At 43.7% G+C, this 16,522-nt stretch overlaps 1 protein-coding gene across 1 annotated transcript in view; it reads right to left on the bottom strand.

Moving 5' to 3' along the window:
- MAMDC2 (MAM domain containing 2) overlaps nucleotides 1-16,522 on the bottom strand; it is a 137,583-nt gene that overhangs the window by 71,632 nt on the left and 49,429 nt on the right. Inside the window, exons 3-4 of the mRNA XM_027616383.1 lie at nucleotides 2,253-2,521; nucleotides 697-781 (exon numbers count right to left, since the gene is read on the bottom strand). Of these exons, the coding sequence (XP_027472184.1) occupies nucleotides 697-781; nucleotides 2,253-2,521 (354 nt within the window). The remainder of the gene's footprint in view (nucleotides 1-696; nucleotides 782-2,252; nucleotides 2,522-16,522) is intronic.

Genomic DNA, 16,522 nt, shown 5'->3' on the forward strand with positions numbered 1-16,522 from the left:
CTTGAAACACCCTCCTCAGCTTCTGGCCGGGGCCTGAGAACACCCTGTGCTTCCTCTGCCCTGGGCTCTGCCCACAGAGAGTTCTTCCCCTCCTCCCCTGGACCTGCACTTCACCGAATTCCCCTGCTTCCTGAAACCGCAGCTCAAATGCATCCCTGGTTTTAGTGCTGACCAATGTCCTGTGCTCCTCCTCCCTGCACCCCGCCAGCCTGCCCTGGCCTCCAGGAGTGCCCATCTTACAGAGAAATAGCACCAACGGCAGACAAATAGAAGCTGAGCGGCCACAGGGCACAGAAGGGGCCAAGGTGTATCAGAGAGAAATGGAGTAAAACAAGCAAAGAAAGGAATACGAAGCCTGTTTTTTTGGCTGAACCAGAGCTCACAGCAAACCGGAAATTATCTTTATTAGCATATGTTGAGGTTCAGGTGGCAGCTCAGGTTATAGTTGCTGCTGCTCCTTTCCCTTCCTTAACCCAGCCAGTCCGGGCAGACTCCAGCGAGCCTTCCTCCGCTTACAGACGGGAGCAACATACACCATTCAAGTGAACCTCGAGAAGCATGTAAGCTAGGGTGCATCATGCCCTGACTTCCATAAAACACCTTGCCTTTAGGATTGGTTCAGTTCCCTCTGGCAACAGATTTTAGAAGAAGATTCCCAATTCACATTCAGATACAGTGAGGACAAAACCCACTTACCAATACAGTAGCCAGTTGTCACCTTGATTTCAAAGAGTGCGATGCTGGCCGTGTTTCCCTGTCCAAGCACACCTTCTATTAAAATCTGCATGACACAGGAGAAAGAAGAGAGTCAGGCTTCCCTAACTCCAAGGAAACACCGTGCTTCCCTGGCTCAGAATTTCACAGACTAGTCGGGAGCTGTTCAGCAATTCAAAGCAAGGCGAGATTGCTTGTCTCAGCTAATTGCTACTGGATACCAATCTCACCACGGGCTCAAAGAGAGAGAGTGTGTGTGTGTGTGTGTGTGTGTGTGTGTGTGTGTGTGTGTGTGTGTGTGTGTACAAGGTGAGAAATGGGTCCAGTAAAAGCTTGGGGCCACTGTCTTCAAGTGCTAATCCAACCACCCCCTTCTCTAGCGCCTGTGGTGGCACCGGTTGGCTGTGGATGGGGAGGGTGGCTGGTGCCCATGGGGAAATGCATTCTGAGAGCGGTCAGGGACTCAGGGCGGAGGCCTCAGCAGGAAAAACCCTTGGAGGAGGAGGGGGGAAGCACAATCTGACTTAGCGTTGGGAGACTCCACATGAGATGGAAGAGGCTCGTAAATTAACCTGTAGTTTCTGTATTGTTGAACAAATTTGGAAAATTTTACATAAAGAACCGAGGGGAGCATGACAATTTACACAGCTGATTTCAAGCTCTGCTGTGGTTCATCTTCGCTCCCGTTTCTGGAAGTATTTGCTTCTCTTTATGTGACTTCAGCCCAGTCTTTGGCAACTATGCTGGGAGATTTAGGATGTGCCCTACTACTGGGCAGACAGTGTGAACCAGAGAGCTCGGACCTCAGTGCTCCTTCCCTCAGCCCTCCCTCCTGCCTGATGGGATGGGGAGAGGAGTAGACAGCATTTCAGCACTTTTTAAGGGAGACAAATGGGATAGGGAATTAGGAATGGAGAACGTGTTCGTGAAGGCCCCATCCTTTCCTCCACGACACAGTCTCACTACATGTCATGCTTTGTGTCTCCTTCCCTGCTCCAAACAACATCCAGCTTTATGTTACAATGTCGACCTTCCTCTTCCAACACTTCTGATGCAACAACCTCCATCTTTGGAAAGGACTCAGAACATATCCTTTATGTATCTTTCCCTCTTCAAAGTAGCTCCACTTTTCCTTTAATGATAGTGAATGTTTTGTTCAATATTTGTAGCAAACAGATCATTAGGGAGATACTATACACAACTGAGAAAGAGGAAACAAAATGATTAGAAATGAGAATGTTCCCTAAAGCCCATTAGAAAATAAATTTCCATCAAAGAGGTTGGTTTAGGCTCCATTTAGATTCTCACAGAAGTCCCATTTAAATAGACGAGAAAGAAATCCGGGAAGAAGCTCTTCTAAAGAATAAACACAATATTAACTTACTAATTATTAATTACGACTATTCTTCTGGGACACATCTCTTATAAAGCAGCACATCCTAACATAGGAGATCAGTAACTTTAGTGGCAGAAATTTTCATACGATCTCAGAGTCGCATAATGCTATATGATAAGTCAGGTGCCTACAGTTTACCTACCTTGAATTTCTTGGAACTGTTTTGTAAATCCAAGCTGGCTATGAGCCAGCTGTCTGAAGGTTCCTTAGCAGACCAAAGCAAGCGATCAAAACTTTCATCTTCAAATCTCACATAGAGGTTCAGCCGGCTGGTGTCTGATGACCCTGGAGACGTGGTTATCTGGTAGACCAGTCGGAGACAGCTCCATTCCTCAGCCTGTAGGTCAGAACTTAGCAGCACAGCTTTTTCCCCCTGCTTGGCAAAGGAGGTGTCCACATAAATGTAGTGGCCTGGAAAGAGAAAGGAGCACCGGGAAAGGATCAACCTGCTGTTCACCACTCAGGGAAATACACAACTGTGGTCCAGTGAAGCTAAGGGCAGATACAGCCTGCTGATGCATTTCAATGGCCTACCGAATGTTGCCTAAACACGGGATCTCTGCCTTCTTGTGAAAAATGAGAAGGTCCCACAACACTGAGACCATGGTCACATGACACACGACTACAACAGGCTAGAGCTACGTGGGGCTGCCTCTTCAGAAGGTGGCATGGGCACTCCCCACTACTCCCTATTGCCCCCTGACACTGAAGCCAAGTGTCTGTTGCCTATTATCATTTCATACCAGGCCCATTTAGCATACTGCATTCATCTTCCTGGCCCCGATATGCATGAGCGTTTGAGAACTTCAGAACCCAGAGGAGCAGCATGCCTCTGCTGGAGTCAGAATACCTTGGTGGACTCAACCTTCTCTTTCCACAGCTCCCCTCATGCCCATGGGATTTGATCTGCATCCAATTTGCATCATTATAGTAGACTGAATTTATTTGGTTGCCTCAGATCTTGGGACCTAGGCAGACGAAGTTCACTGTCAGCTGATTTTTAAAATTAGGAATAAGACTCTCCTCCTCTAGACTCTTCCACAACGAAATCTCATAGTTTTGATAACTAAATGGAAAAGCATATGCAAAACTTGGAGGACAGGGCACTCACCACTTCTTATCCCCCACCCCCTCCTCCATTCCTTGCCCTCTGTTTGCTCCTCTCCCCTTCCCCTATCTTCCTGACGCTGATACGTGGTGCTCTGCTGGCTACACCAGGATATAAAACAAAGCTGCTATGAAGAACAGAACAAAACAGATTGGAAGCAAGAACTGTAACCTGAGCCTTCGGAATCTGACTCTGGTCAGTAGCTTCCTATAGCAGTCCCGATCTGCCTATGTGTCCTGGAGACCCACTGCCTGTGGGACCTGCACTCTCACGCACGCTCAGAGGTTCCCACATTTGTGGCCAGCATCTCACCGGCTGCATTCCATCCTGGGACCACCTCCCCACTCCTTGCATTTTAGGCTCCCCAACACCGAACTCTTGCTAGAAAGGCTCTGAAATTCCTCCTTGCTTTGCTTGATCTTCTTCAGCCCCTCCTCCCATGCTCATCACCCCAAACGCCAACCCCAGCCAGGCCCCTGGGCTTTGTGGTGAGTCCTGACGGGCCAGAGGAGCCTCAGCTGATGGCCAGCCTCACAGTTAGGGCGCTGTCTTCAGGGAGCCTCGCTGGCCTGCCAAGGGTTTCAAGATCAACATCTGTCTCCAGTGGGTAGTCTTTCAACATAGCAACCACCTACCCAGTACAAATAGCAACTGCTTCTAGATGCCAACCCAGGCACCCCTGTGGGGAAATCTGGCCCTTGCTCTCACTGCCACGATCACCATCATTCCCTACACAGAGTGAACTCTCACTATGAAGCAGGTGCTGTTCTAAGTGCTTCACATGCATTTCCTAGCTGTGGGGCCTCCTGGGTTTGGAAGCACTAGGCCGGGGCTCTTGAGGACAACTCTTTTTTAAACAGAAAAGGCAGCTTCTCTGTGACATGAGGGAATATATAAGTGCCATCCTCATTTCCTGCTTTCTTCTACTGTCCCCATAAAGGGACTTGAAGCAGGCTGGTAGTGGGGTGGGCATGGTGACAAGGGGAGGTCCTGAGAGTATTTCAAACCTTTTCTGAAGAAGTAGAGAGTTGGCACATGGGGCAAGCAGAGGAAATAAACAACTCCTCGCTGTGTCCGCTGGAGTTTCCCATCCTGGGCCAACCCTGCTGCCCTGCAGGCTCAATTCTCCCCCTCCCTACTGCCTTTCCCACTTCTGGAAGGAAACAACTCACAGAAGTGGCTCTCAAACTTGAGCCCAGAGTCACCTGGGGGCCCTGTGCAAACAGATTGCTGAGCCCACCCTTGAGCTGCCCCACGTAGGTCTGGGGTGATGCTGCAATTCTAACGGATTGCATTTCTGAGAAGTTCTAGGGGATGCTGATGCTGCTGGTCTGGGGACATTTGAGAAGCAAAGATTTACAATATCTGCCAGAGAAATAGGACTCATTATTTAGACACCTTTAAAAAAAAAGAATTATTTATTTATTTTGGGGGGAGGGGCAGAGGAAGAGAGAGAGAGAATCTCAAGCTGACTTCTGCTGAGTGTGCAGCCCAGCGCAAGGCTCGATCCCACGACCCAGAGATCATGACCTGAGCCGAAATCAAGAGCTGGATGCTTAGCGGACCGAGCCACCCAGGAGCCCCCTTTTGACACCTATCTATCAAAGAAAGGACTGGGTACTGTAGCATGTAGAGGAGGTCAGGAGACAGTTTCACTTGGAGGTAAAACTCAAAGTTAAGTAAATGTGTGCAGCTGCAGGCTCAGAGAGTCCATCTACTGGTGATTATCTTGATTTTTCAGTGACTGCCATAAAAAAAAAAATCTCTCTTGGAGCTAGAATATTATGCTAAGTGAAATAAATCAACCAGAGAAAGACAAACATATATGAATGCACTCCTATGTGGAATTTAAGAAACAAAACAAATGAGCAAAGGGGGGAAAAAAAGAGCAAGAGGCAAACCAAGAAACAGACTCTTAATAAAGAACAAACTGAGGGTTACCAGAGGGGAGGTGGCTGGGGGAATGGGGGAGAGAGGTGATGGGGATGACGGAGGACACTTGCTGTAATGAGCCCCAGGTGATGTATGGAAGTGTTGAATCACTATATTGTATACCTGAAACAAATATTACACTAGGTTAACTACCTGGAATTTAAATAAAAACTTTAAAAAAATCTCTCCTGGTATAATCTCTCACTATATCAGATTTTATTATAAGCCTATGCTAATGCTCTCATATTAAGAACACTTGAGAGCACATACTATAAAAATATATTATTTAAAATATCTTGATAGTATACAGTATGAAAGTTGGTGCTATTTATTGAGAGATCTTGCTGTCTCAGCCATAAGTGTTGGCTATTTCAAAATATTGGGATTTTGCATGTAAACTAGAGACCTCAAATTTCTTTTCAGGCCATGCTGTGTAAGTGTGCCTATTAATCCACATTACAACCCACCCAGATTTATCTACCTGATTTTGCATTCACAGCAGAATAATGAATTTTTCCAGATCAGAGAATGAGCTCAAATGTTGCCCACCTCTACTAACATTGCCAAGCTCAAGACAGATATTCTTAATTAATTTCTACTTTTTTTTTTTCTGCCTTGCCTGGATATAGCCTCAGAATTCTTCTAAACAGTGTTCCATGTAGCCACTTACCAATCAATTTGAGTTAGTACTGGAGTTGATATTTGCTTTATCCTTGTTTGTGGCTTCAGTGTCATAAAGAATTAACTTGAACTAGTTGTCCTGTTAGAGTTAAACTGAACTAGAAGGAACATGGTAAATTTTGAAGAAGTTTTAGAAAATGAAGAAAGAATGAGGAAGATATTGATATCAGGGACGGTGCCCTTCCCTGGACTCTCACTAATAAAATTGCTATTCTAGAACAAATTGATACTGTTTTTGGTGAGTTGTTTCTTCTTACTTTATTAAAAAGAATCATTTTACTCCTGAGTTAATGGGGTCTTCTTTGTGTGGGAAATATTTCATTTATTCTACACTCAATCTTAGCCAAAGGGCCGGGAAGTGATATATTTCATTTATTCTATCTGGATTGACATCTGGAAGTTAATCTTGAACATAATTTACACACAATAAAATTCACCCTTTTAATACAATTCAGTGGTTTTTACTATACTCACAAAGTTCTGCAACCATCACTGCTATTTCCAGAATCTTTTCATCACCCAAAAAAGAAATCCCATACCCATTTGTCCCACCTGCTAGCCTCTGGGAACCACAGAGTTAGTTTCTGTTCATTTGCCTTTTCTGGAAATTTCAAATGAACGGAATCATATAACACGTGGCCTTTTGTGACTGGCTCCTGTCACTTAGCAGCATGTTTTCAAAGTTCACCACACTGTAGCATGTATTAAAATTTCGCTCTTTTATGAGGCTGAATAATACTCCATTTTATGGATATACTGCTATTTAATCACTCATCAGTTGATGGACATGTGGGTTTTTTCCTACCTGTTGGCTATTATGAATAATGCCACTATGAACATTTGTGTACAAGTTTTTATGTAACACAAGTCTCAATTCTCCTAGGTATACATGGAGGAGTAGAACTACTAGGTCAATGATAATTCTATGTTTAACTTTGTGAGGAACTGCCAAAATTTTTTAAAATGGCAACACCATTGACATGTCCACTAGGGATGTATGAGAGTTCCAACTTCTCCACATGTTCACCAACGTTTTTCACTGTCCATCTTTTGTTATTACAGCCATCCTAGTAGATGTGAAGTGGTATTTAATTGTGCTTTTGATTTGCATTTCTCTAATAATGAACGACGTAGTGCATTCTTTCGTGTGCTTATTGGCCATTTGCATGTTATCTGTTTTTTCATTTGTTTGTTTGTTTGTTTAGAGCGGTGGGGGTGGGGGAGGGAGAGAGAATCTTAAGCAGGTTGCATGCCCAGCACAGAGCCTGATACAGGGGGCTCAATCTTGCAACCCCAAAATTATGACCTGAGCTGAAATCATGAGGTGGATGCTTAACCAACTGAGCCACCCAGACATCCCAGCATATCATCTTTGAAGAAATGTCTGTTCATGTTCTTTGCTCATTTAAAAAACTGGGTTACTTCTTTTTCTATTGTTGAATTATAAGAGATTATATATTCTAGATCTTATCAGATACATGTTTTGCAAGTATTTTTCTCCCCATTCTGTGGGTTGTCTTTTCACTTTCTTGATGGTATCTTTTGAAGAACAAAAGTGTTTAATTTTGATAAAGTCCAATTTCCTATTTTTGCTTTGGTTGTGTGTGCTTTTGATGTCACAGCCAAGAAACCATTGTGTAATTTAAGGTCATAAAGGTTTACATCTATGTTTTCTTCTAAGAGTTTTATAGTTTTAGCTCTTACATTTAGGACTTTGATCTATTTTGAGTTCATATTCGTCCATTAAATTGTTCTGGCATCTTTGTTGAAAATCAATTGAGCATAGGTACAAGGATTTATTTCTGAACCCTCAATTCTATTGCACTGATTTATGTAATAAATAAATACTCCCAATGTTGCGAGTCTTTGAGTAATTTCAAGCTCTTAAAAAGTTGATTTTCACAACCGTTGACTGTTTTCATGGCTTTTATGGGGACAGGATTTTCTGAAGTCCTCATTGCACCATCCTTGCTAACATCATTCCCTTTCTTATATTTTTTAACCAATAAGAAAAGAAAACAATGTTCTGGAGATGTTAAAGTAAACACAAACAAATAAGAAAAAGGCAAAGAATGGCAAAGATCACATGCAGATTGGGATGTTGACTGAAGCATCAGGCCAAGGGTCTGGAGAGAGATTTATCGGCCACTGTGTTGGAGTCATGATGACAGTAGGGGAGCGAAGGACACTCTTCAAATACTGCTGCTTAGGCAATTTAAACTGATTTATAAGACATTTATTAGAAATGATAAAATCTTTACGATGGGTCAGAAAAGGGCCATAAACCTCCAAATAGATTTTTCTTTTAAAGTCAGCAATGAAAACCAATAATTAAACCACCCTGCCAAAAAGGTCAGGTTCCATGAACCCCAGGGTCTGAATGTCTTCTAGTCACATGCACGCATCAGAAAACAACAGAAAAGTCTGTTCTGTTTCAGTGATGGCAGACATAAAGAACAGAGTTCTGAGATCATTCAATTGCTAAACATATCTGTACAGCTAGAGCTCAATGTATTAATGACTTCTAATAGCCGGTGCACAGTGTGCTGGGTCTTAAATCCCAGGCCATCACTATGGCAGTAAAGGCCAGGACATGAAATCATGGGGGGCTTCTTGGTATCCCTGCAATTCTGTTTGCTGATGCATGTATTGTCCTTCAGGTGTGATGGTCATGCCAGGGTGACTGCATGGTGCAGCTGACCTGACCCAAGATTTATAAATCATAACCTTTGTTTAAAGTTTTATCACGCATAGGCTTACTGTGTCATCAGTTTCTTTATCTGCAAAATGGGAATAACAAAACAGTGGAGTCCTATTACATATACATTCAATATTTGGGAAAGCACTTGACGTACTCAGACAAAAAAACCAAACAACCAACCAACCAACTACAAATGACCCAACCACTGTAACATATACATACACACATGAAATGAGTTCATACAAATAGCCACTACATAAAATCTATTTATATATTTCAACACGAAAAGGAAATCAGCTCTGTTTTACATAGAAATAATATAATATATAGAAAACCGCGCACACTGTACTCTACAATTTAAGGAAGTTTCAAGGGCAGTTTTGATGGTATCTGATTTTCACCTTTTGTGCCGACTTAAGAACACAAATTCAAGCTCAAATGAGATGTGACTTCCCATCTATAGTCACTGTAAGAACCCGATGAAAATGATGTCTATAAAAATGCTCTGTACACTGTAATGTTAATTGTTAGTTATTTCTCTTATCATCGGGGTGGGGGGGGTCCTTTAGTGGTTCCAGAGATAGTAAGAAATCTATATTGCCTCCGTTTTGTCCAGTGTGGTTCAGAGACAATATGTGTTCAAGAAGCAGACCAGCAGCACCTTTTTAATGCTGGTAGTGACAACAGTCTTCCCTCCATTCACCTTACTTGACCCTTCCATGTTGATGTCTGCACCTCTGTGCTCTTCAGCGCTGGGCCCCTCCTGGCTGCCCATCCTCAGCAGCTCCCATCCTCCCAGCTAAGCCACCCCGGGCTCTCACCCAGGATTACTCACCATCCAAAGTGGAGTTCAGCACATTTACTCCTGGTATGATCCTGGGCGAAACCTCGTGACCCAGGTCTGATAATGACGCCTACGTCTCTATTTTGTTAGCTCTTAGGACGACGCACGTCTAACACAAGGACATGGCCTTCTTTTTGGCAGCTTCCTTCCTGGGGCTGAAGTCCAGCCCCTGAACTCAGGCAATGACCTTCTCACCAGATTTCCCGAACGCCTTACTACCTGCCTCCCTGGATGGGGTCCCGCCTGTAGAAGTCCATGGCAGAGTGGGTATGCAGTTATTTCTCCAGTCCAACACTGGTTCAAATCCCAATCACACCACTTACAAATCATGGCACTCTGAGCTAGTTACTTATACTACCTGACACTAGCTTCCTTCATTGGTGAAATGAGGATGCTAAAACACTGACTTTGCAGAGTTTCAAAGAAGATTAAATAAGGCAACATAAGTAAAGCTCTTAGTACCGTGCCCAAGGGCTTGTGGTCAACTCTTAATAAATGTTAGTTCTTATTTTTCCCAATATCCGATCAGCATACTCCCCCTAATGGCTAACCCATCTCATCATCCCACGGTGGACCTCACTAATACCACTGGTTCTACCTGCTGCCCATCGTTCCGCCTGTCTGACACCAACTCCCGCTGTTGCACGGGAGATCCATCTGCAGCTGTATCCACTCCTCTTCGTGCCTGCTCCACGGCTGTGGGCACACCTCAGCCCCTCCCAGTCTGTCCCATTCCACGGTCCAGCTGCGTTCTCTGCTATGACAATCATCTCCCAGATCTACCAGCTGATCGAAGCACTCCAGACAATAATAATGCATGCAAAGAACCTAGCAGACGTTCATAAGGGTTTTTGCCTATTGTGGGGAGAGGAAGCCTCCACGGAACTGCATCTTCAATTATGTATAAGCCATCAGCTTACATTTGGAAGGAGTCTTGCTTTCTTTGCACATCAAAGACTTTCAAAAAATTAAAAAATCAAATGTATACAAAATGCAGCAGGCATAGAGGTTCTCAAAAACTGTTGACTATGTTGCTGGAAAATAAATAGCATAGCATTTCTCAAATGTAAAAAACTGTATTAAATATTTGGGATTGTGAATATCTGCTTTGTTCCTCAATCAGACTCACAATAATAAATAAATCTACTGATTACTTCTGGCAGAAGAATGTTCTGTTCTGAAAATATCTAAGAAAAATCACAAATTTCTATGGTTTGCATCAAGTGTTCTCAGCTTCTGTTTCTAGATTTACCAGTATCTTCTGTGGTTTACTAAATCAATTTATGAATATATATGGATAAAAAACAAAGATCCAAAGGGAACTGACATTTGTTGTGTTGCAGGCACTGGATTCTTGACCTGTGTTCTTCCCTCTCAATCCTGACAGATGATCCCATCAGGCAGAATTTCCACTTCACAAGGGAGGAAACAGAGATACAAGAAGGTTAATTCAGTAGTCCATGGTCACAGCTAGTCAACCAAGGTTGGGCTCCAAGTCCATGCTTTGCCCCCTGCTCCACGCTGCCTCCAAATATTTCCTTGTCTGTCTCTTTATTAATTTATCTTTTCATACTTGTATTCATCTTCTTATAGCAGGAGAGCAAAGTTTTCTTCTTTTTCCTTATTGTGGAATCCTGGAGGAACTGATGTTTCTGTGTGGAAGTCCATATAGGCTTTTCTACACATACTCTTCATATTTGATAACATGATAACCAGATTAACTTTTTATTGTATTGCGTCGAATGTAGAAGGTTTTTAAACACATACAGTTTTATAAAATTAGGGTATGCCTTATAAGTGATCTACAGTAGTATACCTCCCCACCACCCACAAAGGATGGTAACAGATCAAAGATTAGAATCAATGCATGCAGAATAAGACATCTGTGCCTGCACTTGGATTAGTGACAGTGGACAGAGACTCTTCAATCTTGGGCTCGGAGGACCCCAGTCATTATCCCCTGTAGATACTGCTGGGGAGTGGGGACTGGGGCAACAAAGAGCCATTCAGCATGACGGCGACACTGGCAGAGACTCATAAGTACAAGACACAACCCAGAGTTCCAGCCCAGTGTCCTATAAGTATTTACTCACTTGCACTGAGGAGAAGGCACTATGTGTACATCTTATGGGTAATCCATTTCTGTGCTATACTGAACCCCTGATGTCAGACAACAGGGTGCTCTGTATTATCCAACATAAGCAAGTCTGCCAGACTTCCAACCTCCCTGCTGCCTTAGAAAGGGTCTCTCTACATAGTTTTGCAAGGCACATCTCTTTTCAGTAAGAGTTTTTGATGGGAATGGCTTCTCTTCTACCCTTTCCTTGCCATATGAGGTCCGTAATAATGACAAGAGTTTCAAGAAACTTTTCATTCCCATTCAATAAAACTGCTCCAAACCCCTGACGTTTAGTTAGCGTCCATGCATAAAGAGATGAATGAGCTCTGAAAGGTATGCATTTAAATCCAAATCCCGCCAGAAAGCCACGCATTGAGGAGGGCTGATTTGTAGGGTGACTTTATAGGCAGAACCCACTTCTGAAATGTAATGGATAAAATGATCTATAATTGAGAAGAAGTGACTGGCATTTGCAGTCCGATTTTGGTCCCGAGTGGTAAGAAACCCCTCCCCGAATGAAACCTCTGATATAGCAGAGTCTCTTCTGTTGGGGAAGGTTTCAAATACTGCTTTGCTTTAAGAGAAAGGAAAGCCTGCATTTAAACAGCAGCTTCAAATTGCCATGTATGGGCTTTAGCACCATCCCAGTGGGCAGGGGGATCCCTCTTCCTGCTGTGGAAATGGGCTTTTTGGCTTTCCTGGTATCCATTTCAGGAAGAAGATCTGCCTCTCACCAGTGGAGCTGTGCCCCGGACTGCAGAACTGTAGAAACTTTGCATGCATGCATGCAGGGGCTGGAAGCCACCTTGCTGTGCACTGGTACTGGGAAACTTTCCTCCTCTGCCACCACTCAGCATCAACATGGAAGACACGGGGAGGCCCAGGGCAGACCTGCTGACCAGCGTGTGACCAGCAGCTGCCAACATGGGTCCTGGTTCTGGGAGAAGGCCATGGGGGCAGCTGGAGTCTTGCTTCTTCCTCTCCATAATTCAGCAACTCCTCCCATATCTGGGGTGTTTGGCCTTTGGGGAGTGAGGAGAATTTCCACAGGAAAATGTGGCACTTTTCACCTCAGAGATGGCTTTGTTCATAAAATCCTACAGGAGTGGCATTAACCTCTGTGACTCCCCTTGGTTGCAAAATGCTTTCTTCCTCTGTGTACCTGATACCCTCTCTCCTGGTTTTGCTCCTACCTTCCACCTGCTCTTCTCAGGCTTAAGATCTTCTCACCTTTGTTTGTCTCCTTAAGTGTTTGTGTGAAGTGGATGTGGGTCTGGTTTCTGTACTCCAATGAGTCTTTTTCCCCTATAGCAGGAACTGCCTCCCCACTATCCATTCTCTCCCACTTCCTCTGAAGAAGCCTAGCTTGATGGGGGCTGGGACTATACTGAGCCAGGCCCCTGCGACTGCAGGGCCATCCCTGCATGCAGAGGTGGCCAGTGACGAAGATCCACAGAAATGGAAGAGAACCTTGTTGGATGGGATTTCCAGGAAAGCTCCTTTAAGGATGGGCCTGACACAGTTGGCTTGTCTCCCCTTCTGAGCTGTGGATGCAGTGCGGTTGGAGTGGAGTTGCAGTGGCCATTTTAAACCCAGGGGGTCACTGGGGTGACCAACTCATCCCGGTTAGCCTGGGACTCTCCTAGCTTGAAAACCAAAAGGCACATATCCTGGGAGCCCTCTGAATCCCAGGCAAACTGACACAGTTGGTCACTCTAGCAGGTGACCTGAGGATGGGAGTCATAGCCGTGGTGCCCTGGCAGAACCACCGAAGGGGCTGGGTTCCTGCCCATATTGTGGAGTCTTCCAACCAGGCTGGACTTCTTACCCCTGCACTTTTCATCATGACGGAGCAAAAAACAAGTGCAAGTTTATTTATTTTTATTTTTTTAAAGATTTTATTTATTTATGTGACAGAGAAAGATAGTGAGAGAGGGAACACAAGCAGGGGGAGTGGGAGAGGGAGAAGCAGGCTTCCTGCAGAGCAGGGAGGCCGATGCGGGGCTTGATCCCAGGACCCTGAGATCATGACCTGAGCGGAAGGCAGATGCTTAACAACTGAGCCACCCAGGTGCCCCGCAGGTACAAGTTTAAACCAGTGACTTAGTTGTTTCTGCTACAGGCTTTTCAAACACCAGTCTGATGCACACCCTTGACTTTCAGCTTCCCGAATCTGTATCGCCAGCCTGATCCCTCATTACCTTCCAGACCCGTATGTCCAACTTCCTGGTGGGCCTCTCCACTTGGACACAAACCCACTCTCTTTACCCCCAATCCTGTTCTTCCTCTGGGTTCCAAATCTGAGTGACTGACTACCCAGTGAGCAATCAAGAAATCTCAGCATCTTCACTGATTCCTCCATCTCCCTCTTTCTCCAAAATTCTATCAGTCTTGATGACTTAATTTCCTAAATTCCTCTCCAAGCCATCCATTCCACCAGGTCTCCTGTCCTGCTCCAGCTTAGAACACCACCTTCTGCCTGGAGTATTGATGTAGCCTCCCTGCTTCAGCAGGGGACCTTGCCCCACTAATCTGATCTCCACATGGGAGCCACAGTGTTTATATTGCTTCCTGGCAGAACACCCGAGAGAATCGCCACTGTCCTTGATTTATAAGACCCTGATGTTCTGGCTGCCATAGCTCACCAACACATCCTTGTCACAGTCTACACAGCATCACAGAATTTCTTTTAGTTCCTCTAAGCTAAGGTGCCACACTCTCTCTTGCTTGCAGGACTTCTCACATGGTGTTTCCTTTACCTAGAATACTCTTTCATCTCCCTTCCTTCATACATTTCACTCTACTAGCTCTTGCCTCCTTTCCTAGCTCACTCCTACACTTCATTCAGGACTTAGCTCAAGAGAGCCACTATGTACTGTTGTGCAGTGCACAATCTGGACAACTGTACATGGTGATCCTGTTTAGATACTGCTTTTTCCAGGTAATATACTTATCTGTATTCCTCACTAGGTTTTAAGCATATAAGGGCAATATCACATCTACCTGCCTCCTGGTAGGTGCTCTCTATGTTTTTAAAGAAATGAATAAACTTCCTGATGATAGATTTCTTTTGTTATGTTTACATACAAAGGATACATTAAAAGTCTTTTTTATTATGGAGATTTCTCATTGGGTTTGAATTTCAATTCAATTTACTGTTATCCTAGGAAATGTGGCATTTAATGTGAGCTGTAATTTCAATGGCAACCCACACTACACTCAATATTTTCATGTATGCTCCTACTGTTAACTTCCCAAAACTCAAATTCTCATTATGTCAAGATACACAAAGGATTGTTAAAACACACAATTCTTTGCCTTTCTGGAATGCAGATTTTATGGGAGGCATTCAGAAAATGCTTCAGTGTGTGACATTTCTAGATTAAAGAGAGCTATAGTTTTATCAGCTTCAAATTTCGAGGAGTTCCAAAGTGCAGAGACCAGCAATACATCGGGAAGTGATGAGGTCAGCATTGCTTAGACTTCTCTAATGCCATCTTCGTTCCCCCTGACAACGGGGAAATTATTCACATATCCTGGCTCACACTGCAAAAGTAGTCTTAAAAGATTACAAAGCATTAAGCCCGGCAAAAGTAAAAATGAACGCCAGCAGGCAATCTCCAGTGTAAACAATCTACCAACATCTGAAACCACTACCACAGATGTTGGCTCCATCCTCCTTTGTAGGTTCTGGGAAGGGTGCAGATTTAAACTTGCTGGCCCCAGTGACAGTTTAAGAAGAGAAGTTTACCTTAGCAACCATCAACAGAAAACCAAATGATGAACCCACAGCGAAAGGTCATGGAATATTTGGAAAGGGAGCCGCGCTTGACATGATGTTTAATAAAGAAGTATGAAAGCAGAAGAAAAGGCTGCATTATCTGATAGTGTTTGTTCTACCAAAAAAGTCAGTTCTCGGAACACATTTTCCACTACACAACTTGCCAGGTGGGGAAGATATTCCTTGGAAACTTAGGAAATGTGGAGGCTAATGACCTCAGGAGACCGCAGGTTACCGAACGCACTCTGGCAGGTCCCCTGAGTGCACCTGGAAGGGAGAAAAGGATTCTTCTTCCAGGGACTATGTGTTCATTTACAAGGAAATTTTCTTATTTTGACTTATAAGAGATTCTAACACCCTATCACCAGTTTTGCGAATAACGCTGCTGAGAGCAGAGCTGGATATTTTTGCTCATGCATTATGCATGGCAATTTTGTCACGTGTATATGCATGGCTCCTTTTGTCAAAAGGAGCTATACACATTTCAGCTTCATTCGAACCAGAATAAGATAGGAGCGCCTATGAAAATTTCACCACAGTACAGGTAAATAAATAAATCTGAATTTAAATATATTTTAAATATATATGTTTACATAAAAATAGATATACATACATATTTACTTTTATTTGCACTTTCTCATTTCAAATTCAGCATTTTATACCTATTATAAAGTAGAAAGGCAAGTAGGAATAAGAACATTCAACGTAAAAAGAAAACATAGCGATAGAGGGGAAGACATTTTTTGTTGTTGCTTTACGGAGAAGACATAACTTACAATGGTTGAACATAATAATAGAAAGAAGAGTTTAAATGAAAGTAAACCCCAGAATATCTTTTAAATGAGTGATCTGCTTTAGATTCATTGCTTTAAAACTTTTTATTTTTCAAACATAATTGAACATAGAACTTCATCTATTAACAGAGGAAAGAAGAGTAGCTAGGTTTGCCCAGTGGGCTAAAAAGTTGTACTCTGTCCTTTGCTGTCTGGGGCAATTTTGTCTCTGAGGTCTGTTCCCTCTCAATGAATCTCATTTACAAAGAGGTCCTGTGGCTTGTTCTGTGTACCTGGGGGTGGCTTGGAGACCCCTGATTTGGGCAGTCTTGGGTTTCTCTGACATACTAACCAGAGCCACTCCCTGTCCACTCTGAGCCAGACCCCTGCTCCTTCCTAGACTGTTTTCCCAAGTTAGTGGAATGCCTGGTCTAGTCCATGAATGCACTCTCTCCCTGTCTGGTAAGTAACCA

Source organism: Zalophus californianus, chromosome 13, assembly GCF_009762305.2.
Source record: "Zalophus californianus isolate mZalCal1 chromosome 13, mZalCal1.pri.v2, whole genome shotgun sequence".
NCBI classification, from domain to species: Eukaryota; Metazoa; Chordata; class Mammalia; order Carnivora; family Otariidae; genus Zalophus; species Zalophus californianus.